Consider the following 24,925-nt stretch of genomic DNA (forward strand, 5'->3'; position numbering starts at 1 on the left):
AAAAGTAACACAGATGGTATAAGATAGGGGAGCTGAGAACCAAAGATTACTAGGCCTGGTAAAATATTGGTTCAGTTGGCTTAGCCAGTGTCAGACTAAAATCTCAGGTCACATTTGTATGGGGTATTAGAGTCATTTGCACGTTGGAAAAGAGATAAGTTTAAGAGAACAGGTTGTGGTTAATGTACCTTTTTTAGATATGCTGACAACCACAAGGCACAGAGACAGGATGCTTAAGAAGTTAAGGACTTTATGAGTTTCTCTGGAATTAGTCAAAATGTCAGTAATGATGTTTTCAGAAGAGAGGCACTTAGATTTAAAGTAAGGGGCTTAAATGAAGCTAGACTACCTTATAATAACCTATCAGTAAGCTTGTAGCACAATGGATACCAAGTATAGTATTAGATAAAGGGTTGGCATAGGGCTTATGGGTATAAAAGGAAGTTTTACCTGATGGGCAAGGTTCCTGCCTTCTAACTTGACTAAAATAATTTCTCTTTGGTGGGATAGGGGAGACAAGGCCTCTGCCAGCAGAATTCTTGTAAGACTTTCTATTTCTGTATTAAGTATGAAAGGTGTGTGCGAATGAATCTTTATAATAAAAAAGCACTTTATTTCACTCTAACTGGTTTTATGCCTAAATTATATATTTGTATACGAACTCAGCACTTTATGGTGTCAAGACAGCCATATCTCCTAGCCCATGTCAAACTCTGATAGGCAGGAAATAAAATCCTGTCTTAATTGTAATTTGTTTTGAATGTCTAGAAGCTAAAGCAAGCTGGAATTTTGTCTCAATTCACACCCTCAAGTTTTTAAAGAAACACTGGTATCCAGGAAAGGTGAGGGTGGGTGGGGAGTGGTTCATTTAACTTAGGAGTGGGCAACTTGTGGGTCCCCTGGTGTTGTTGGACAACTCCCATTATTCCTCACTAGGCTAGGGCTGGTGGGGGCTGTAGGCCCCCAAAATATTTGGAGGGCAAAAAGTTGCTAAGCCATGATTGAAATCCTACTCTCTCCACCCCATCCATCCTCCTGTCTGCCATCTTCACCTTCAGTGGAGTTTTTCCTCTCTCTGTTAATTCCATGCACACACCTGCTTATTCAATAGTTCTCCCAAAAGGTTGTTCTTATTTTGAAGAACCAAATTACATGTTACCCTAATTACGTAGCTGATGGTTAGCTTTTCCTTACTCTAGTGTAAAGCATGCACAGCCCTGATTCACATCAGGACCAGCACACAGAGGAAGGGAAGATTGAACGTCCCCCTCTACCAGTTTGCATCTGATAATCACCGCCTCCCGCCCCGGGTTGGTGTTAACAAAAGTCTCCATTGGCATCAGTAGAGGCTTTTTTCTTTGGTTAAGCACCCCCCCCTCCCCGCAGAAGGAGGATTTTGGAAAGACAATGGTGGTGTGTTGAGGATTGGTTAGTCCTCCCATCCTGATCCAAACTGGGGCTATGCACAGTTACACTAGAGTAAATAAAAAGCTACCCCTCCACTACATGCAACATGATCAGCGTAACATGTAGTTTAGCTCCAAAACGGTATCACTGGAGAGCTGGTGCTTTAAACATACCAATTTAAAGATATAAAAAGGAGCAAAGTTCAGGTGGACTCACATCACAGCTTGACAACCTGGCCAGCAAAGCATCAACAGCCCTCTTGGTCCAGCCCTTTTTGTTACCGTCTCTCAGCCACATTACCAGAAAGCCACCCCCTCTTGACAAACAATAACCCACAATCATTTTGTGGAATCATTAGAAATTTACCAGCAAGCAGAGAAGAAAACCGATGCAGGAGTCCTATGCAGAGGTAACGCTCAACGGTGGTTCTCCTTAACCATGGTTGAATCATGGACTGAATACACAACCCATGGTTAAGAATTGACCACAAATCAGTATGGGAAACCATGGTCTGATGTGGCTTTGCAACTATGTGATTTTATTTTGTTTTGTTTTATGGATCAGGTTGGTTCAATGCAAAATGCGTAAATCATGGTTACAGCAGCTCTACAAGGCAGCAAGCAGATCTTGCTCACATCTCTAGCCGCTCTCTCCAGGGGCAGGTCTTTGCTGATCTCGGGACAGCAAGATTTAGCTAAAATCCTACTGTCCCTTGGTTTGTATGTCTGGCATATTATCCGGTGTCAGAGCAGCAAACCGCAGCTAAATGGATAAGCGTTATGGGTGCACAGGGCTGGCGGAAGTGGCCACCGCAAGTTGCCGCCACCAAAGTCCCACCGATTATCCTGGGAAACAAGACATGTGGGGGTCACGTGCCTTGTTTCCCAGCAGAATCGGGTTTCCAACAGTCCATGTTGTTTGGCGGGCTGTCAGGAGCCCACCCTGCACAGAAACACAATGCACACTTCCACATGCCGCTTCCAGCACCATTGCTGGAATTTTGGCAGCAGGGAGTTGCACAAACGGCCATGAGCCACGTGGGCACCCCTGCTTTAAAACTACGAGGGTCACAGGTCAGCGAATCCTCACACTAAGGCACACCTGAGTGCTGTATTAATATAATGGAACACTGGAGAATCCAGTAGAGAGTTGCTACGCTTTATGAACTGGTTATTAGTTTACTCTGAGGTTACAGGAATCAATATGTGGTTTGTTTTAGAATAGTCCTGTTTCCAAAGAATACCACCCTCTCTCTCTTTCTCTCTCTCTCTCTCTCTCTCACACACACACACACTGCAGAGAGGAGACAAGGATGGAAGCTGAGAACCTCACCATTGTCACAGACTTCATCTTGGTGGGACTCTCCAGCCACTGGAAGACACAGATTCTGCTCTTTGCCATAATCCTCATCATCTACTTGCTTACCGTTTTGGGAAACCTGGTGATCATTATCGTGGTGCTGGCTGACTCCCGTCTCCACACACCCATGTACTTCTTCCTCACTCACCTCTCAGGTCTGGAGATCTGCTATGTCACCAGCACTTTGCCCCAGATGCTGGCTCACCTTCTGGCTGGGAATGGAACCATCTCCTTCACCCGTTGCATGGTCCAGATGTACTTTGCATTGTCCCTTGGCTGCACCGAATGCGTTCTGCTGGGCGCCATGGCCTACGACCGCTACTTGGCCATCTGCAGTCCCTTGGCGTATGCAGTGGCCATGGGCAAGTGGCGCCAATGCCAGCTCGCTTCCGCCTCCTGGGCCAGTGGTTTCCTCATTGCGCTGATAAATGTAACCTGCACCTTTTGCCTCCCGTTCTGCGGATCCAACCGTATCAACCACTTCTTCTGCGAACTGCCGGCGGTTTTGAAGCACACATGCGTCAACACCCGTTTCACGGAGCCCATCATCTTTGTGGCATCCACACTGATCCTTGTGGGTCCCCTCTCGGTGATCCTGACCTCCTACGGGCTCATCCTTTACTCTGTCTTACAGATGAGGTCAAGCGCTGGATGGCGCAAGGCCTTCTCCACGTGTGCCTCCCACCTGGCGGTTGTCACGTTGTTCTACGGCGCCGGCATCTTTTCATACATGGGGCCCCAATCGAGCACGGATTCCAGTCGTGACAAGCACACCGCCGTCTTCTACATTGTGGTCACCCCCCTGCTCAATCCCATCATTTACACCTTGCGGAACAAGGATGTCCACGGGGCAGTGGCCAAGGTGCTGCGAAGACCAGGCATTGAACAAAAGAGCTGAGCGCTTGCTTCTTGCTTAATTGCCCGGCTGTTGCCCAGCGTGAATACTATGCAAGAGTGATGCAGGTGTTGGGTTTCAACCTGGGAGAGCAAGTCTGTGCTGAACTATGGCATTCAGTCAATAGCCAGTTCACGGACCCAACTCAACATCTGCCACCTTTGCTGGGATCATGTTGTTACAAGCGGCCTGCTTCCCCAAGCACCGAGAATTCCAGGGGTACTTTGGATGCACTGTAGACTTACAGGATTTTTGTAAAATGTGGTTTATTTCCAAATATGAGCAGAGCATTGCAATAACCAACGAACTCTTTACAGCTAGAGTACAGGCTTTGCAGCATCATGCTGTGAAAGGGAGAATCTTTGAAAATGCCATGTATTCTGAAAGTCCCTATTTACCAGGGGCAGTTTTTATTTTACTGTATTAGGGATGGTGGATATAGAATCATAGAATAGTAGGGTTAGAAGGGGCCTATAAGACTATCGAGTCCAACCCCCTACTCAATGTAGGAATCCAAGTCAGAGCATCCCTGACAGATGGCTGTCCAGCCTTGTCTTGAATGCCTCCAGGGTGGGAGAGCCCACTGCCTCCCTAGGTAACTGGTTCCATTGTCGCATTGCTCTAACAGTCAGGAAGTTTTTCCTGACGTTCAGCCAGAATCTGGCTTCCTGTCACTTGAGCCCATTCTTCCGTGTCCTGCCTTGCAATATTTTGCAAATGAAAAAACACATACACGTGCATTAGGTTTCTTTCGCTTTCTACTATACAGTCTTTAGATTTTAAATATCCAAGTATACAGAAATACGTGCATCCTGCTTCTGGTGCTTTTAATAAAAACATATCCTTAAAGCAATAACAACCAAATTCAACAACTTTCAAACATACAAATACTCATTAAAATTGCAGCCGCCACCTTCGCCTAATAACAAAATTAACAAAATACATAAAAAACTAAAACCAGCTACATAACAGTCTCGAATTAAAACAGTCACGAGCACCTAGTGTTGAAAGGACATCCGTCGGCACCAGGTGAGCTTCTCTAGAGAGGGAACTGCAATTACAAGGTGCCACCACTGAAAAGGTCCTCTCTTAGATCACCACCCACCTAAGCGCAGATGGTGCAGTGACTTGGAGAAAGCCCTCCAATGAGAAGAGTTAGGTTTGTCTAGGCTCATGTGGTAGGAGGACGTCCTTCAGGATAGGTGATTTCAAAACCAATGAACACATACACATTCTGAGTAGACCAGGAGAAGCCTTTAGACAGAGTGTGGGGTGGGCACACGTAGAAATTCTCAATATACAAATGTGAAATGTCTTAAGGTTCAAAATAGGCTGGTGCTTTTGTGTCAGTGATAAGTAGTCACCACCAACCCAGAAAAAAAAATTGGGATGGAGAGAAGTGATTGGGAAAGGCATCCAGCATGTCTTGACCTAATTTCAGCCACAGAGTTTGTATGTCTTTTCCTGGGAACCTCAAATTCCCCACCTCGAAGCTTATTTGTAGAGTCCAAGGGAAGGGCTGTGGTAGAAGCACATGTAGGCGTCGCAGAGCAGACGACGGGCGTACGTGGGCAAGGATTTGGGATCCAGGCGCTGGAGCTCCTCGGGAGACATTTCCAAGTACTCTGCCACCTCTGGGCAGGGTGTGACGCAGGGGATGTTGAAACCATTCAGCCCACCTGGAAAATGGGAGAGTAAGGATGGGGCCAAGATCAAGGAGAAGGAGGACAGGGAAGACAAACAGAAGAGAGACTTGGCATAAAAGGGGAAGAAGACATGAGAAGGAAACACATGATGGGAAAATCTGCAGAGTTCCACCTGCCACCCAATGGGGGAAGTACTTCCTGCTGCTCACAGGAAGAGGCTCTGGGCTACTTCCACGGTGGCAACATGTGGCAAATTACCCTCACGGTCAGCCATGCTGTCGAAGAAGAGCCACTGGTGGACATCCGAGCCGTGGCGGGTGAAGGCTACATAGTGGCTGGTCTCAATGCAGAGGACACCAAAGAGTTGCATGGTTTGGCGGGGGACCATGTCAGGCACGGACTCCAAGCAGGACAGCTCCTCCGGAAGCTGGAGTGGGCGGGGCTGGTGGCAGTGCCGGGCCTGGTGCTTGTGAACCTGTGGAGGCAGACAAGAGACACAGTGAAGGGAGACCACCAAAACAGAAGCGAAAAATGAGCGAATTGTGCAACACCACACTTCTAGCTCTGAAGTTCCGGCCTCAAGCAGGGTTGAACTGGATGGCCTACAAATCCCCCTCCAACTCAGCGATTCTGTGTCATGCAAGCATACCCCAGGATTTTCCCCTGCACCAAGAAGCCATCCCAAATTTACCTGCTGATTGCAAATCCTGCAGAACTGTTTGATATGCCGAACACCAAAGCTGGAGTCTTCGTAACAATCCAGACACTCGGTCACGGCTAGTCCTTGGCAAATGCAGCACTCCCGAGGGGCTGCAATGGATGGGTCAGACACACTGGGGTCAGTCAAAGAAGTGGAGGTCCTTCTTGGGTTAAAGCAGGCATGCTGAACCTCTTTCGGCCAGAATTAAATTTCGGAGATGGTCTCAGGGGCTGCATTCCGGTGGTGGCCAGGACAGAAGGGAAAGGGGGCAGGGCAGAAAGGGAAGGGGCGGAGCCAGAGGCAAAAGGGGTGGGTCCAAAATAGCAAAACCATGACCATCTTTTCGCTAAAAAAACCATGACCATCTTTTCGCTAACCATGACCATCTTTTCGCTAAATTTCGGAGATGCTCTCAGGGGCTGCATTCCGGTGGTGGCCAGGACAGAAGGGAAAGGGGGCAGGGCAGAAAGGGAAGGGGCGGAGCCAGAGGCAAAAGGGGTGGGTCCAAAACAGCAAAATCATGACCATCTTTTCGCTAAAAGCTCTTATTGCCAGGAACGAAGCCTAAGGAGAAGCATGTCAACCTTTTAGAATGGGGGCGAAATCACAAGTAAACCAGGAAACCACCAAACAATAGGGTGCCCAGGGTAGGGCAGGGGTAGGGGCAAGCAGGAACCGCCTGATGATGGGGGAAAGGAGGCGTGGCCATCTAGGGGACCCCAGGCAGACCAAATTTATTTATTTATTTCATTTCTATGCTGCCCAATAGCCGAAGCTCCCTGGGCGGTTCACAAAAATTAAAACTGCAAAGTGGTTTTGTACAAAGTACAACACAAAACGATCTAAAATATGAACGCTTAAAACGACAATATAAAAGTATAACCAGAATAAAACCTAAATAAAATTGCGATCCCGGGCCTGAGGTCCAACGACCCTGGGTTAAAGACATGAACAACATTTTTTTTTTAAATGTAGAATGGAGAGGGAAACTGGGAAGGGCCTTCACTGCATTCATTCTTAACGTAACTGTCCTCTCCAGGGCTGGAAGTGTGAAAAACTGTTTATCTGCAGGTTTGAAAAAGAAGCCTTCTTTTGACGGGCAAAGGAAGGACTTCTTCAGACAAGGCATAAATGAATTCATGGAACTCCGGTGCCCCAAGACATGAGCAATGGCAACTGGTGTAGATGGATTTAGAAGAGTAGACAAATCCATGGAGAAGGAGAGATCCATCATGGACTATAAGCCATGACAGCTAAACAGACAAGTGGGTGGAACATTCAGTGGTTCACTTTGCTACCGAATCATGGCAGGCTGGGGGAGTTGTAGGACTTTTTTCTGTCGAAACATGCATAGGATGGCGCCCTTAAAGTGTTGCCTTTTTCATTAATAAGGCGATGAACAAATAATTATGATGGTAATGCTAATAATGATTATGACAATGCTAATAATGCTAATAATGCTAATAATAATAATAATAAAGCACCCAAAGTTTTTCTAGGCACAGTGCGAAGATTTTTTTTTAAATAAAAGAATGAAAGTTCATGCGGTGTTTTTAAAAATCAAAGAAAAATCAGAAGTGGACAGCCTGCCTGAAATGTGGGTGGGAGGAGCATTTTTATATTCATTTCATTTCATTTCATTTCATTTCATTGCTATACCGCCCAATAGCCGAAGCTCTCTGGGCGGTATTTCTTCCGCCTTCTCCCTTCCTGCCCAATTGGAGCTCCCTGCCCCCGGAAGATCCCATATTTTCTGTTGCCATTCCACCCTTGCCCCTGAAAGAGCTCCCTCAGCAAACCTTCCCCTCCCAGGCTCTACAGGGCAACTGAGGGCCAACCCACACACCCAAGTGTACCTCAGGGTCAAACTATCCTCCCCACACACACACATACAAATTGCTTGGTCGTTTCCTGGCTTTGGCGCATTCCCACCCCGCACACCTTTCTAAAAGGTTGAAATGCCTCTCCTAAGACTTAGTTACTGACAATAAGATCTTAAAGCTAATACATGCTGGTATTTTTGCCCCCCTGCCTATGCCCCCCCCATCACTGGAATGCGGCCCCCGAGACCTCCTCCCACATTGAATTTGGCCCTCAGGCTGAAAGAGTCTCGACACCCCTGCTCAAGTGGGTGTGGAGATCTGCTATTTCTCATCCTGACCTCCCTTCCCGCTGCCCTCTCCGCATCTTCCTTTGCTGTCCCCTCTCTGCTGCCTTTTGCCCTGTCCAGCACCCCTCCTTTACCGCTCCCCTTCCGCCTCGCCCCTTACTTTCTTCCAGGAGGTCAGTGAGGTCAAGTTCCAGGCTGGGCTGAATGGTGTGGAAGGCTTTGAAGTTCTTCCCATTCCGCGGCATCTGCAGGATGAGGCAGGAGGGGGCCTACAGGGGAGTAAGGAAGCACCAGGAACAAGTGAGGAGCGAGACTGGATGGGTGGGGGCTCTCCATGGCCCCCACAAGTGCAGAACCTTTTCATCAGGCTCTAGAGCAGGGGCAGGGATGTGGCTGGACTACAGCTCCCATCAATGCCCATGTTGGTGGGGGCTAATGGGAAATGGAGTCCAGCAACATATGAACATATGAAGCGTGGGGGGGGGCATGGGGCAGAGGTCAGTCCTAACCATCCTGCAGGTTTCTGAATCTCACCTCTGTGAATTTGAGGTCCCCGGTGACCAGCGAGCTCTCCAGGAGCTCTTGAACAGTGGGCACCGCTTGAGTGGAGTGGTCCTCAATAAATATCTGATAGAAAATGCAGCCGTGAGGGTCCTTGCGAGCCGAGCTTGGTGGGAAGGAGAGAGAAACAGGGTGAGAAGAGGAAATGCTAACATGAATGGAGCTGTGGAAAGAGGGGTGAAGAACATATGTGAAGGATGGTGAGTGGAAAGAAGGGTGAAGAACATATGTGAAGGACGATGCATGGAAAATGGGGTAAAGAATGTATGTGAAGGACGGTGCATATAGCCCAGAGGTGCAGAACCTCTGGCCCACCCGGGGGCCAACCTCCCGCCCTCCGGCATTTCCCAGATGCTAACATGAATGGAACTGTGGAAAGAGGGCTGAAGAACATATGTGAAGGATGGTGCGTGGAAAGAGGGGTGAAGAACATATGTGAAGGACGGTGCACATAGCCCAGAGGTGCAGAACCTCTGTCCCACCCGGGGGCCAAACTCCCACCCTCCGGCATTTCCCAGATGCTAACATGAATGGAACTGTGGAAAGAGGGGTGAAGAACATATGTGAAGGACGGTGCACATAGCCCAGAGATGCAGAACCTCTGGCCCACCCAGGGGCCAACCTCCCACCCTCCGGCATTTCCCAGATGCTAACGTGAATGGAACTGTGGAAAGAGGGGTGAAGAACATATGTGAAGGACGGTGCGTGGAAAGAGGGGTGAAGAACATATGTGAAGGACGGTGTGTGGAAAGAGGGGTGAAGAACATATGTGAAGGACGGTGTGTGGAAAGAGGGGTGAAGAACATATGTGAAGGACGGTGTGTGGAAAGAGGGGTGAAGAACATATGTGAAGGATGGTGTGTGGAAAGAGGGGTGAAGAACATATGTGAAGGACGGTGTGTGGAAAGAGGGGTGAAGAACATATGTGAAGGACGGTGCACATAGCCCAGAGGTGCAGAAACTCTGGCCCAACCGGGGGCCAACCTCCCACCCTCCGGCATTTCCCAGATGCTAACATGAATGGAACTGTGGAAAGAGGGCTGAAGAACATATGTGAAGGACGGTGCGTGGAAAGAGGGGTGAAGAACATATGTGAAGGACGGTGCGTATAGCCCAGAGGTGCAGAACCTCTGGCCCACCCGGGGGCCAACCTCCCACCCTCTGGCATTTCCCAGATGCTAACATGAATGGAACTGTGGAAAGAGGGGTGAAGAACATATGTGAAGGACGGTGCGTGGAAAGAGGGGTGAAGAACATATGTGAAGGACGGTGCACATAGCCCAGAGGTGCAGAACCTCTGGCCCACCCGGGGGCCAGCCTCCCGCCCTCCGGCATTTCCCAGGTGGTCACGCCCCTTTTCCCCAACAACCAATTGTTTGGTGGTTTCTTGGCTTAGTTTTTTATCATTCTGAAAGGTTGAAATGCCTCTCCTAAGGCTTAGTTACTAGCAGTAAGAGCTTTAAGCTAAAATAGGCTGATATTTTGGCCCCACCCCTTTTGCCTTTAGCTCCACCCACCAGTGGAATGCAGCTCCCAAGAGATTCTTCCAAATGGAATTCAGACCTCGGGCTAAAAGAAGTTCAACGCCCATTATACCAATTGTGTCACAAATGTTTTTTTCTCCCAACTACGCACTCAACGTTCAATTTCTCTCCCTCTCACTCAAACCCACTTATACTACCTATATCTATAAGTATGATTCTCCAGGACAGAGATGGGGAATGTGTGGCCATTCAAATGTTGTTGGACTCTTAACTCCATCATCCCTAGCCAATGGTGAGGGATGATAGGATTTGCAGTCCAGCAACATCTGGAGAGTACTAAGTTGCCCACTACTGGTTTAACCTCTCATTTTTTGTTTCTTTTTAAGTTTCTAGTTCTCATGGCTACAAAGGTACGTGTGAAACTGCACAGACAATGCTTGGGATTTTCAGGGTTTGGGGATTTGAAGTTTTATTGCTTTGCATAGTTCCTTGCTCCTCCACACAACCAGTAGAGGCAGGGAAAAAAAAGTGCAGCCAGCAAAGCATATGCACACATTTTCACAGCTCCTTAATTGATATAAAATTTAACTTTGCGCAGAATTCCAGTACAATTGGACTTTATCACGGATCTAACACACAGTGCTGCATATACAGCAAGGCCTGTGAAGCGAAATGACTTTAAGCCCACTCACCGAATCTGGAAGAGCGGCTCCATCTTCAGCACCTGGAACAGAAGGGTGAGAAATTCCTCCGGGTCTGTGTGGAGAAGGGGGCAAGGACATGATGTAATAGGAGGGAAGACCACAGCCCCTCCCTCACCAATCCTCTTCATTCAAACATACCAACTTTCTCCCGCACCCAGTCTTTTCTTGTGTCCCCCCCCCGCCTTCCATTTCCTATAACGCTCTAGACTCAGGCTGAACCTCAACATTCCAATTGAGAATTTATGCTGCGATCCTATAAATACCTACACAAAAGTAAGCCCAACTGAGTTCAATTGAACTTACCCCAACTAAGAGAGCAATCCTATGGCCACTATGCACTGTCTAGAGGGCCATAGGATATGCTCATTTCTGGGAATCGACCTTGGAGCCCGTGCTGAAAACTGACTGCCCCCCTCATCTGTGCTGCCTCAGAGGCAGCGTGGAGAAGTTCCGTCCTCTGCGCTCGCAAGAGGAGCGCGGAGCGACTGAAAAGAGGCGGGGCTGGGGGGCGTTCCAGGGCGGGGAGAGCGGAGCTGCTGTACGACACATCCAATGTGTCATATGGCAGCTTCCTCTCCCGGTCAGCCCCCCCGCCGCTAGACATCCGAAAACGGCTGTCTAGCGAAAAATAGCAAGGCAGGAGAGGTGTGGAGGGAACGATCCCCCTGTGCCTCTCCTACCTTGCTTTGGATAGGCGGAGGCGGCCGCCTATCTAGTTAGGATTGTGCCCTAAGTGTGTGTAGGATTGCAGCCTAAGATTCCCATTCTGTTTGGTAATATGTTTTAAACCACAGTTTGAGAACTGAACTTTAAAGGCACAATTTAGACTTCTGACAACAAAAACAAAAAGTAAGGGTTGGATCCAGCCCTAGAAAAGACCCAGCCCTATACATATGTGCACCAAATCTTCATGATGCACATTACGGCAGGAGACAATGCTGTGGGGTTCACAAAATGTGACCCCTACCTCCCACAGCATTATCTTTAGAGTTGGCTAAACTGCTTGCTTGCTTACCCCCCCGCCCTGCCACACACACACACACACACACACAGTATTCAAACCTTTTTCTTCATTGGTGAAGCCTGAGGAATGCCCAGCTGTTTCCAGAACTTTCCGCAAGGCCATGATTTTGGTGGCGCAGACATAGCCATTCCTGTCTCCCAAAAAACAATGGTTGAGTCATCACCAGATTTGTCTTTCTGAAGGGGGTGTGTGTGTGTGTGTGTGTGTGTGTGTGTAGGTCAAAGAAGCAATGGTATGCAGCAGCAGCCTGTCAGAAATACTTATTAATGCTAATTTTTCATGAACTTCTTTCAAATTCTACTCAGAGGATAATATTTGAATGGGATAAAAGGCTGTGAGAAGAATCTGGCCAAAGAACCAGATATCCTAGGCAGCCGCTCTTATTTCTTAAGATTTACAAAGAAATGGATAAACAAACGGAATTTGGAATTTCACTGGCCTGGTGAAGGTCCCTCACTGATGAACATGTCATGGGTCTAGAGGAAAGTCATAATGGGATGGGAGAGCCTCATAAAAACATAAGAACTGACGTCCTGGATCAGACCAAAGGCCTATTTAACATAGCATTCTGTTCCCACAATGGCCTACCAGATGCCTATGGGAAGCCCATCAAAGGACATGAGTTCAATAGCACCCTTTTGGTCATGTTCCCCAGGAACTGGTATACAGAGGCAAACCATGGACAACATGAAGCCACTGATAAGCCTTCTCCCCAATAACTTCCAATCCCCTTTTAAAGCTGTCCAAGTTGATGGCACCACACCCTGAGGAAGTGAGTCCCTTAGTTCAACTATGAGCCGTGTGAAGCAGTACCACCTTTTATTTGTCCAGAATCTCTTACTATTCAGCTTCACTGGATGACCCCAGGTTCTAGTATTATGAGAGAAGGAGAAAAACTTTTCCCTATCCACTTTTCCACACCACGCATATTTTTATATTCCTCTATAACATCCCCCCGTTACTCGCCTTTTTAAAACTAAAAGCCCCCAACATTGTAACCTTTCTTCATAGGGGAATTGCTTCAGCCCCTTGGTCATTTTGGTTGCTCTCCTCCTAAGACTAATCAAAAACCTATTATTATTACAATTATTAAGCACTGTACAGACATTAAAGAACAAGACTGTCCCAGTGCACGGGCTTACAATCTAATACAGGGGTAGGGAACCAAAGGGCAAAAATATGCCTTTGTACATGTTGTCTCAAAAGGAAAAGAAGCTCTTTATTCAGTAGATAAGAAGTGGGACGGGGGGAGAATGTACAATTCTTTTGTGGAACGTTAAAAACAGCAAGGAATAGATTTTTGTTGTTGTTCTGAACTTGTCCTTTCTTATAATCATCTTTATATAGGCAGCTGGATGGCTTTACCCCTTTCTTTCAAAAATAAGTAGAAGTGATCCATGTTATGCATTTCGATGGTAAGAGAAAGTTGATATATCTTTTTGATTTATACAACAGAAACAGACTCGGCACACCCAGTTCAATAACAAATTTTCAGTAGTGAACAGCCATAAAAAGAGAGGTGGGGGGAATGGGGACCGGTGAAGAACATTTTTTTTAAAAAAATATCCATTGCCTTTGCTCTCCATTGCCCTCAGTGATATAATCATACAGACAAATCTGATTAACTTCATAGCACTGCAACATTATCCTGCTCACTGAACAATTCCTGTTTGCATGAGACCATCACTGGGGCTAATCCAACAGAGGGGAGAAGCAACAGCCAGGCATGAGGAACATGAGCTTACTTGCGCAAAGGGTTGACAATCTCTGTTCTCAGCAGATCCCGCGTCTCAGTGTAAGATTCCCCATCATTCTTGTCTGCCGGCCGTAGCAGCATTGAATCCAACACAGAGGTAAAAGTGAACATACTACAAACAAAGGAGAAAGTGAAGCTGGGGAATAGCATCTAGTGTTTAGAACAGGGTATGGGAGGTTGGGGGAAAGATACATTTGCTTGGACTATCAAGAGAGGGACAGAAGCCCCCTAAATAGGGGGGATGCCAATTTTTCTCGCCACACCTTATAAAGATCTCCAGGGGTTTAGGTATGGTGGCTTAGAGGTGGGAATTTATTTGTTCCAGGCTTGGGTGGGACAGCACTAAGCAATGGCCAATTCATTGTTATTTTGCAGGGTTCTACAAGGGTTTACAACATCTTCTGGGTGTACCTGAAGACAGACACAGCATGGGATTTTGTCCTCCCTAATGCCAATGTCTGGTCCTATAGCCCCTGTGCTGCCTTCCTATCTGGCTTCGTAGAATGATTAAGAATCCTTCACATGTACCCACCACCTGTTCCCAAGTGCCAAAAACACAACATCTATTGAGGAAAGCTTACAACAGTCCTGTAAGGCAGGCCGGTATCATCACTCCCATTTTACAGATGTGGTTAGAAAGGCTGAGGCCACCTGCTTTGCTCACGGATGAGCAGAGACAGGGCGGACTCGGCCTTCACTGCTCTCAAGAACTAGGATGCAACAGCTTCCAGTTCCAAGATTCTAATTTTAAAGCAGGGGGAAGCAACCTGGTTCCCTCCAGGTGTTTTGGACTACAACTCTCATAACCCTAGAGAGGTTCACCTGGTGCCTATGTTGTACTCCTTTTTATTCTCCCAGTATTTTAGCTTCCTAGTCTTTTAGCCCTGGGTGTTTTAAATCTGTATTTTAAATCTCTGCATTGCTGCTAGGTTTTATTCTGGTTGTACTGTAATACTGTGGTTTTAAGTTTTCATATTTTACATTGTTTTATGCTTCACTTTCTGGTTTTAATTTTTGTGAACCGTCCAAAGAGCTTCTGTTATTGGGCAGTATAGAAAAAAATAAATAAATAAAGCTCATCCAGCGTAGCAGCTAAGCGTAGCATAGCAGCTAAGAGACTGAGCTATGAACCAGGAGGCCTCCGGTATAAATCTCACCTCTATCATGAACTCAATAAACAGCCTTAGGCAAGTGCTGTTTTCTTATCCTCTACCCCTTGGGCAATAGAAGGATAACACCCTCCCTTAGAGGGATGTTGCGAAGATTAGTGAGATAATGTACACACAACACTTCAAAAGAAAGTGCTAGATAAATGCCATAAAACCTGAGTGGTTAGCGGATAGAATATTTGACTAGAAGTGGGGAGACCCAGGTTCAAATCCCTAGCCAGCCATAAACCTCACTGCATGATACTGGGCCAGTCACTGTCTCTGCCTGGCCTATCTCAGGGAGGCGTTACGAGGGTCGAGGCATGCGAGTATGAGAACTCCGTAAGCCAACCTGAGCTCCTTGGAGGAAGCGTGGGATCGAAATACAAAAAGTAATGTTAAAAATCCAACGTTATCTAGCAAGGCTTTCACCAACTGTGAAACTGTCCAGGTGTTAGTTGGCCTTCCAGTATCACCTGGCCTTGTACCCCAATGTTGTGTGCCCAAGCAGAGAATGGAACCCAGGATTCTCCTGTTCCGGACCAAAACCCTGAGCCTTATTGCCTGCAATTAGAAATAAGCAAACAAGCTCACAACTGTTGATAGGTCAAGTAATGATAATATAATGTTATAACAATATGAACACACAATGAACATTTAAAATAGATTGTTGTTGGAACAATATAATTATACATATGAAAACAATATGAATACAGTTGTACATATATTGGAAGATGACAGAAGCATCTGCATCACTGGTATATACATATAAATATTATAATTGGTTCAAGGATCTCAAAGTCCATCCAAAAAGTCTTACAGGAATCCAGTGTAATCCTGTTTCGCATGTGAGTTGCTTCTTCAGATAAATAATAGCTGTAAAGATATTCAGATATTCAGATCTATAGTCATATATATATATATATATATATATATATGCACACATTTGCACATACAGGCACACACCCGTGTTTGCACGCATATGCACATAGGTACACACACATTATTTGTTGCATTTATATTCACACTAAAAAGGTAAAGGTAAAGGTGTCCCCAACCAGTTGTGTCCGACTCTAGGGTGCGGTGCTCATCCCCGTTTCTAAGCCGAAGAGCCAGCGCTGTCCGAAGACGCTTCCGTGGTCATGTGGCCAGCATGACTGAACACCGAGGTGCACGGAACGCTGTTACCTTTCCCGCCAAGGCGGTACCTATTTATCTACTTGCAATTTCTTGCTTTCGAACTGCTAGGTTGGCAGGAGCTGGGACTGAAGACGGGAGCTCACTCCGTCACGCAGCACTCGGGTCTCGAACTGCTGACCTGCTGACCTTCCAGTCTGCAGTTCAGCGTCTTAACCACTAAGCCACCGCGGCCCTATATTCACACTAGTTGTCAGTTATTATCCTAATATATACATGTACAAAAACCTTATTTCAAATAAACACAAATGTTCTTGTTAGGAATTGTTGCCATAATCTTATAAAAAAATTATTTACATGAAAGCGGGGCTGTACTATATAAACAAGGAAATTGTTTCAACTCACCATCCTTAGACTCAACAAAAAAACGTTGTGGCAGTCTTGTGATCTGAATAGTTTTTTTAAAGAAGCCACTTAAACCGCTCACATAGCTTGCATTTTATCTCACAGAGCTTCCCAGAGCTAAGAAAGAACAACACTTAAAGCATGTAATATCGGTACATCACCGAAATTGTTTTCTTTGAAATGAGACACAAAGTAACAAAACAAACCTCAAACCACAGGCTGATAATTTCTCCTGCTCTAAAGTCGATGAATTGAGTCGGCAGCTGTGAGCACACCAATTCGTAGCAGGTTTTAAATACCCAGTGTTGAAAAAAAGGGCTAAGTCATCCACAATACTGTTAAAGGTATAGTGTTGGCTTCATATGCCATCAGAAAGATATCCCCAATACAGATGCTTTTATATATTACACAAAAGATGCCAGATCCAGAGAAGCTTTCAAACCTGACTATAGATCTGAATATCTGAGTATCTTTACAGTTATTATTTATCTGAAGAAGCAACACATATGCGAAACATACGGATTCCTGTAAGACTTTTTGGATGGGCTTTGAGATCCTTGAACCCATTATAATATTCATATGTATATACCTGTGGCACAGATGCTTCTGTCATCTTCCAATATATGTACAATTGTATTCCTATTGTTTTCATATGTATAATTATATTGCTCCAACAACAATCTATTTTAAATAGATCACTAACACCCACTACGTTCATTGTGTGTTCATACTGTTATAACATTATATTGTTATTACTTGACCTATCTACAGTTGTGTGCTTGTTTGCTTATTCCTAATTGGTTTTTGCAACTGTAGCCCTTTTTTGTACTTAGTACCTCATTGCTTGTAACCCTACCAGAAAAGGGTGGCATCCAGGTAGCAGGAGTTGCAGTGTCCTTGGATCCCCTTCTTCCACCCTGAGAGATGCTCCATGCCATGTTTGCCCAATGGTGGAGGTGGTGTGTCCTCTTCCACTTTGGCGCTGGCGTACATACGGAAGTCTGGGTGGGGAAGAGAAGCAAAATAGGGTGGAATGGCAATAGGATCTCCTGATCTCCCCTTTGCCCAGGGCTTAAGAGTAGAAGAAGAGCCCTGTTGGATCAGGCCAAGGCTCCATCTAGTCCAACATTATGTTCACACAGTGGCCAATCAGCTGCCCACAGGAAACCCACAAGCGGGACATGAGTGCAACAGCAACTGGTGTACATTGGCATACCGCCTCTGATATTGGAGGCAGCACGAGCCATCAGGACTAGTACCCACTGATAGCCTTCTCATCCAGGCATTTGTTTAACTCCATGCACACCGGTGGCCATCACTACATCTTGTGGTAGTGAGTTCCACAGTTGAACTCTGTGCTATGTGAAGAAGTCCTTCTTTTGATCTGTCCTGAATCTCCCACCCATCAGCTTCAAGGGATGACCCCTGTTGGGTTCTAGTATTATGAGAGCGGGAGAAAAATGTCTCCATATCCACATTCTCTACACCGTGCATAATTTTGTACACCTCTTAGCAGCAAGGCCAAGCTTTCCGGGCAGTGGAGATCCTTCATGGACTCCACTGGAGTCCATAAAGGATCTCCACTGCCTGGAAAGCTTGGAGCTGTAATGTGGGTGATGACACTGCTCATACACTGGCAGAGATGAGCCAGGGAATGATACTGAAAGGAAGCTCCCCGCTCCGATGAGCATAGAATAGGGATGCATCCAATATGGCCGCTTAACGTTCCAAAGCATACTTCCATCCCTCTTGTGACCCAGTTTGGGAATCACTGAACTAAAGTGGGGAGGGGGTCCCGGGGTCCCAATCCGGCCTGCCCAGGGTTCCCAGATGGCCACGTCTTCTTCTCCGTTTGCTGGTTTCCTGGCTTTTGTACCTTTTCCCCCACATTCACAAAGGCGGAAATGCCTCTCCTAAGCCTTCGTCGCCGGCGGTAAGAGACTGAAGCTGAAAATGCTGGCATTTTGGCCCTCGAGCTGAAAGCAGTTCAACACCCCTGAGCTAAAGGAACGAAAGACGCAATCCCATGCACGCTTAGATGGAAAAAAAGAAAGGCCAGACAGGGAGTCGTATGGCTTTTTCTGTCTAAGCATACATAGAATTGCGCCTTAAGTGTTTTTTGTCATACCCAGGGAGTTGCACCACAAAACAGGATTCTTCAGATTTTGCAGGGTGCCGAAACGGGAGTCGGGACGACAGCGTCGCAGTTTGACAAAGAGTGCTTTGTTCGGCTGGCAGTGGAAGTAGTGGATCCCTCTGTACTGTCCATCCGTACAGCCTGTAGGTAGTGATTCCTCCTGGGAAACATAAAAGGCAGAGGCGGCTCCCACCCTAGGCTCCATTCACAAAATACTATGCCTTGCAATTCTTCTACCCTGCAATCTGAGATGGCTTGTCCAACAGCATTTACCTACACTGTTAATCAATGCTATAAATTCTATAGTATAGTACAGAGCCAGTGTGGTGTGGCGGTGAGAGTGTTGGACTAGGAGCCGGGAGATCTGGGTTCTAGTCCCTGCTCGGCCATGGAAGTGCACAGGGTGACTTTGGGCCCATCACAGACTCTCAAGCCCAGCCGAACTCATAAGGTTGTTGTTGTGAGCATAAAATGAAGGGGGGGGGGGGTCATGCAAGCTGCGTTGGGTTCTTTCCAAGAGGAAAAAAGGTGGGATATAAATGCACGAAAGAAAGAAAGAAAGAAAGTCAAACCAAACCAAACCAAACCATGACAAGGCAGATCGCATGAGAGCCAGTTTTAAATGCGTAGCACACAGAAAATGGAGCCAGAAGATTTAAGATTAAGCATACTTCAGTTTAAATTTAAAATATTGTTAATTGGTGACTTTACTTTGTCGTTCTGTTCATTTCGGTTATGGTTATTGTTTTCCGCTGTAACTGTGAACTGTTTTTGGAAGGGAAATTAATAAAAATAAAGCTACATATAAAGACGGGGGGGGGGGGGGGAGAAAAAAGAACACGTTTGTGCCAAAATTGATCCCAAATGCATGAGATCCCTACGCCTAGCCTGTTAGCAACTAAAACGAGCTTTATCTATGATATATTAATTAAATGTATTGGCTCTTTTTATAGCCCCTAAGAAAGGCCCGAAATAATACACTGGGCCAAAAGACATTGGGCTTCTTAAAGAATAAAGTATTCTGAATAAACACCTTTAGAATAGTCCTCTCTTTTTGGATCTACATCCCTTCAAACGCAACGCTTTTGGATGACACCACCTTGCACATTCACCTGCCACTCTCATCCAATGTCCAGCAATCAGGGGCAAAACTAGACATGACATTAAATGCATCCTTGCATTTATCAACCAGGGTTGTTGCTATTTGTATTAATAAAGAAATAAACAAACAGCTGGAGGCAGGAGCTGATAGTGATCGGATCGCAGCAGGGGTGGTGGTGGTGGAATTTAGCCCTTTTCTCCCTGCTGTGGTTCTGAGGAAAAACCCTTTTTGGAAGCTTGGGGGGGGTGGAATCCCCCACTGGCACTAAGACATCGTGTAGAAAGCTAAGGCATATATTTTATTCTGTTGTCATGCGCAATGAGGAACTGAGCAACCTACCGCGTGAGTCACACCATACATGTTCCACCCACCCACACACCCTGGTTCTCACCAGCTCCAGTCCAGCAATGGTCTCATCCACATCAGGTAGCTCTCCAATCCAGCGGATCACCCCGTAGATCGGTGGTTTGTTAACCTCCACCATGGAATTGATCTCCAGGAGATGGTGGCTATACTGTCCATTGTTGTCATCAAAGTCATCGTCGTCCTCCTCCTCCTCTTCTTCCTCCTCCTTTTTCTTTCTCTCCAAAGCTCCCACTTCTTTCTTCTTATGGTCCTCCAAATCTGTGGAGGGGGCCAAGGTCGGGGGATCCTTGGGTGAACACTCTTCCATTCTCGGGGGATACTTGATGGACGAGGGGGATGAGCAATCCCCATAGTCATCTGAGGTGGACAGGGTGGAACCACTGGCCAAGAATTCTGGGCTTCTGTCAGCTTGTTCTTTAGAGAAAGAGACACAACAATATACTAGAAATTCTAACAATACAGGCCTTAGAATATACTGCCTAGAGAACTGTATGTATTCAGCCATCAAGTCTCCCAAATGTGCAGTTTGGCAGCTGAGCAAACAATTCTCAGAATGTCAACTTTAAAATTAAACAAGAAACCCCAAGCAAGTTTCTAGCCTTTAAGGGTGTGCAGTAGGCAATGCCCAGCAATACGTCGGAGGCCGACAGGGAGGCAGAGTGGGGTTTCACTGCGTGTCCCCTCTCTGTGGCTGGCAGAAGTGGAATTATGAAAAATTAGCGTACGTTTGCATCATTTATAACCGCTGAATTCGGTGGTTTTGATTTGAGCGCACACAGTTCAGGGCAGCATTGCCCTACTATTGCCTCAGCAGTATAAAACATGACCCAGTATAAAACATGACCCAGTCGTGTTCTATGACAAGGAGGAACAACAATCCAGATATTCATGTGATCGATTTTTTAATTAAGTGGGAAAATCACCATCAAGTGAAAATATTTCTTAACCTCCTGGAATGGCTCATTTCCTCCCCCCGCCCAAACCCTTTTCTCCTTTTCAAATGGGGTTTTTACATAGGGATATTTGTGTTTCCATCGGTACCTACACCTAGCCAGTGTCTCAAGCATCCTGAATACTGCAGGCCTTACCTTTATGTACCTTGGAGATCGGCAGGAGCATCCCATACTCTGGAGATGGGAGACGGCAGAGGACCTGGCCTTTGAAGCGACCATCCCAGGAACCGACTGGTGCGTCCTAGGATGATATTTAAAACATATCATGTTTTATCGGTGGGGAGGGATGATGTATCGTTCGTGCTGGATCTAGTGTTTTCAGGGCCCTTGGCCGAGACACCCTCTGTGGGCCCCCTCCCTCAGTGGGTCTACCTTCTCCCCGCCATCATCACCAGCTGCTATTACCCCCCCTCTTTTTCATCACTGTTGCCACCTGCTTGCTTGACAGGCAGAGAGCCAGTGAGCAAGTAAGCAGTGGGATGTACTGCTCCTCCTTTTCACCATCATTTTCTTTGCCAGAGCAAGAGGCAGGTGAACCAGCAGGTTGCAATGGTGAAGAAGGGAAGCCACTCCAAGGAGGGTCTTGTCACTGGGCCCCTGTGGGGGTGTGGGCCCTCAGCCATGCCAACCCTCAACGCCAGCCCTGCTCCCTCCCTGGCCTTCTTGCCCACTCCTATTTCCCACCTGTTGTGTGACACACCTGGAGCCCTGATCTGTTGCAGCAGGTTGGATGACACCGGGCTGGAAAGGGCCACCTCCTCTACTCCTCTGTATAGGGAGGAAGTGCCCCTATATGCTTGCCCGAGGACTGAGATACGTTGGAGGGGCCCTCCTCTGCGTCCCACCAGTGAGAGACATACACTATGGAGGGATGTGGGAGAGGGCCTTCTCTGCTGTGGCACCCCAGTTGTGGAACGCCCTCTCCTTGGAGGCCCGATTGGCGAAGACATTGTTTCATTTCGGCACCAAGTAAAAACACGGCTTGTTACCAAAGTCTCTGAGGGCTAAACGCATTCCCTAGGGTAGCACACTGTTTTCATTGTTTTAGATTTTAATTGGCATTCGCTTGTTTGATGTTTAATACGTTTTTAGCTGTTATGGTAAATTATTTATTGTTTCAAACTGTTTAAATGGATTTTATCTATGCATCGCCCCGAGATCTTAATGATCTAGGGGCGGATATAAACGTTTTAAATAAATAAATCACTAAATGCTGTTAGACTGGGAAACTTGAGAAGCTAAATGCAGGTTCTCCGGCTTGCAACCTGGTGACCTTATTCATTAACATTTTTAGCCCGGTTTACTGCCAACGCCACCCAGCACTGTCATCCAGCACCTTTGGGCAGCCACTGGGGACTCTGTGCCTTAACTGGGCTGATCCAGTCTGCTCTGAGACCCCCTGTGCTGGGCAACTACAAGCCTCCGCTTCGATTTCCCACAACGCCCCTGAGCGCCCCTATGGTGGAGACATGGTGGGAAAGTTTAAATGGTGGCATGCAGCCACCTATCTTTTCCAGCAGATGACACCCCTCCCCTGGCTAAAGGGGTCTACCAACATAGGAGGACCCTACGAAGGGCACTTTTCTTCATTTTGGTCAAAGACAAACCTGGTTGCCAGGATGCCAAAGAGGATGAAGACATTTCCAAGGTATTGCCAAACGGAGGGCCAGAAACTTGTGGTTTAAGTATAATTTAAAGCAAAGAATCTCCAAGAGATCTTTTGTTGTAAGTCTTACTCACCGTGCCACCGGGAATGTGGTTTGGACTAGAAGATGGGACACCATACACACTAAAATCAGCCAGTATTAGAGAGCCAACCCCATGCCACTACCTGCTACAAAGCTCCGCCTGAGCAATTCACCCTCGCGGGAAGTCACCAAGCTTCTTTTCTGTTCCTCTGCATTATTTCCTTGCTTGCCCACCTGAACTTTCCCTGCCCTGAATACTTACTCCCTCTCTGGCAGTGGGACTGGAATGTATCAAAAATTGAACCTAGGTGCCTGTATGCAATCTGGCCAAACAAATTAAATAAAATGCTTTCCTCAACATCTCAGCATTACTTTTAAATACAAACACAGAAAAATAAGTTTCTAGCCCTCATTTTGGGGCGATCAGAATCGGTTTAAGGCTCAAAAACCAAAGGATTCTGGCTGTCTCTGGTAAGTTAGTTTTATTTATCATGAAGCATCCTCTGGATTTCAAGTGATATGTTTCTACACAGAGAAGTATTCTGGGAAGCCCTCCTAATTCCAATTTGCAGGAAGTTGCTGTGGTTTCATTTAGTAGTGAGATTAAGGGCGTAATCCTAACGAGATAGGCGGCCGCCTCCAAACTCGGAGGCGACTGCTTATCCAAAGCAGGGCAGGAGAAGCATGGAGGGGATCATTCCCTCCGCGCTCCTCCTGCCCTGCTTTTCAGCTAGATGGCCATGGGAGCACGGAGCAGGGAAGGAGGCTGCTGTAGAATGCACAGGATGTGTCGTACAGGCAGCTATGCTCTCCCCACCCCAGAACGCTCCCAGCCGTGCCCCTTTCCAGCCGCTCCGCACTCCTCTTGTGAGCGCAGAGGATGGGCTGTTCCACGCTAACTCGGAGGCAGTGTGGAAGTGGGGGGAGGTTGGTTCTCCGGGAACCGAGCTCGGAGCATGGGCTCCGAGGTCGGTTGTCAGAAAACACCACATCCTATGGCTGTCTAGCCACTGTTTAGCAGCCATAGGATTGCTCCCTAAGGCACTTCCTAGATGTACAGAGGCAACTCTGGAAGGATTAATCAATGGGTGAGATTTTAACTCAGTAATATCGGGGGCGGGGGGCTGGAAAGGAATTATTCCCACAGATCAAGTTAGATAAATACTCCTTCCTACTACTTCCAGCTACATAACTTGACTCACTTCTGCGAGTCACACGAAGGTGTGACTCTCTATTTCAGGGGTGGGCAACTTATGGTCTTCCATATGCTTTGGCCTAAAACTCCCACCAGCCCTTGCCAGCAAGCCAATGGTGAGGGATCAGAGGAGTTGTAGGCTAAAACGTCTGGAGGACCACATGCTACCCATCTCTGCTGTATTGGAACTGGGGACCCAGAACTCAAAACAGGTGTCAAATTAAAGGAGTGAGGTCCTTAAATTGAGGAGTGAGGTCCTTCAGCCTGAGCACCCCTTTTTCTGACTAGATCAGAGTACAGGGTGCTGGCTAGAGAAGGGTTGGAGTCCCCTACCAGGAGTATCCCCACAAACACGCCCGCCTCCAGTTTCTTGGGAAGGTGGTCGCAATACAACACAGTGCCAGTGGGGGTGCTCTCATCCATCTTGAAGGAAACACGGTCCCCTATCTCTAGTCCCGGAGACGACAAGGGATCTCCCGATATCAGCTGGATCCTGGTGCATTCCCGGGTGCTGACTCTTCGAGGCGCCAGCGGGCTGCCCTCAGCGGAGTCATCCGGCTCAATCCGGTTGACGGGCACAAAGACGCCGCAGTTCTCACGACAGGAGAAGAACTTCTGCCCTTTGAAGGAGCCATCGGTGAAACCCTTCCCAGCTGCTGAACCCTACAAAGGAGAGGAACAGCGTTCTCTCAGTGGTGCTCTCCTCCTTTACTTCTTCCCCTGGTCCTCAAAATTATATTCAGAACAACCCTGTGAGGTAGGTTAGGGCTAAGAGACAATGGCAGGTCTGAGATCACATCAGTGAGCGCTATGGCTGAGCGGGGACTTGAGCCAAGGATTTCCCAATCCTTTTCCAACACTCTAACCCAGGGGTAGGTGACCTGGTGCTCTCCAGATGTTTTGGACTACAACTCCCATCATCCCAGAACACTGGCTCTTGCTGGCTGGGTGTCACGACTGGGCCCAGCATCTCTGCAGAGGCTGTGGGAACGGATTCAGAATCCGATGAGGAACCGTGCGAAGGGATGTGGGCTGGACGGAAGACAGGGATGGATCTGTCCAGGTGCAGGCTAATCAGATGGATCACAGCCCAACCAGAGCACGGTCTGAAGGCACATGAGGCAGCCACCTTGCTGAAGCTCAGCAGG

At 47.1% G+C, this 24,925-nt stretch overlaps 2 protein-coding genes across 6 annotated transcripts in view; one reads left to right on the top strand and one right to left on the bottom strand.

The window, feature by feature from the left end:
* Positions 1-2,719: 2,719 nt before the first annotated feature.
* On the top strand, positions 2,720-3,664 carry LOC146342501 (olfactory receptor 2D3-like). Its single transcript, XM_084807868.1, has one exon. It carries the CDS (start codon positions 2,720-2,722, stop codon positions 3,662-3,664), a length of 945 nt encoding a protein of 314 aa, XP_084663994.1.
* Positions 3,665-3,914: 250 nt separating this feature from the next.
* LOC146342502 (ubiquitin carboxyl-terminal hydrolase CYLD-like) overlaps positions 3,915-24,925 on the bottom strand; it is a 37,244-nt gene continuing 16,233 nt past the window's right edge. For 4 of the 5 annotated variants that reach the window (XM_084806181.1, XM_084806182.1, XM_084806183.1 and 1 more), the window contains exons 3-15: positions 24,111-24,440; positions 21,030-21,135; positions 19,967-20,355; positions 18,465-18,633; positions 17,193-17,337; positions 13,636-13,758; positions 11,929-12,020; positions 10,855-10,918; positions 8,652-8,784; positions 8,278-8,386; positions 5,999-6,117; positions 5,566-5,782; positions 3,915-5,340 (exon numbers count right to left, since the gene is read on the bottom strand). In XM_084806181.1, the coding sequence (XP_084662307.1) occupies positions 5,156-5,340; positions 5,566-5,782; positions 5,999-6,117; positions 8,278-8,386; positions 8,652-8,784; positions 10,855-10,918; positions 11,929-12,020; positions 13,636-13,758; positions 17,193-17,337; positions 18,465-18,633; positions 19,967-20,355; positions 21,030-21,135; positions 24,111-24,440 (2,181 nt within the window). In that variant the 3' untranslated portion in view covers positions 3,915-5,155. Of the gene's footprint in view, positions 5,341-5,565; positions 5,783-5,998; positions 6,238-8,277; positions 8,387-8,651; positions 8,785-10,854; positions 10,919-11,928; positions 12,021-13,635; positions 13,759-17,192; positions 17,338-18,464; positions 18,634-19,966; positions 20,356-21,029; positions 21,136-24,110; positions 24,441-24,925 lie in introns of all 5 variants that reach the window. The other variant, XR_014783952.1, reaches the window with a different exon arrangement.

This window comes from Heloderma suspectum, chromosome 6 (genome assembly GCF_057233095.1).
Source record: "Heloderma suspectum isolate Gila_16-S chromosome 6, 16-S_ref, whole genome shotgun sequence".
Lineage (NCBI taxonomy): Eukaryota > Metazoa > Chordata > Lepidosauria > Squamata > Helodermatidae > Heloderma > Heloderma suspectum.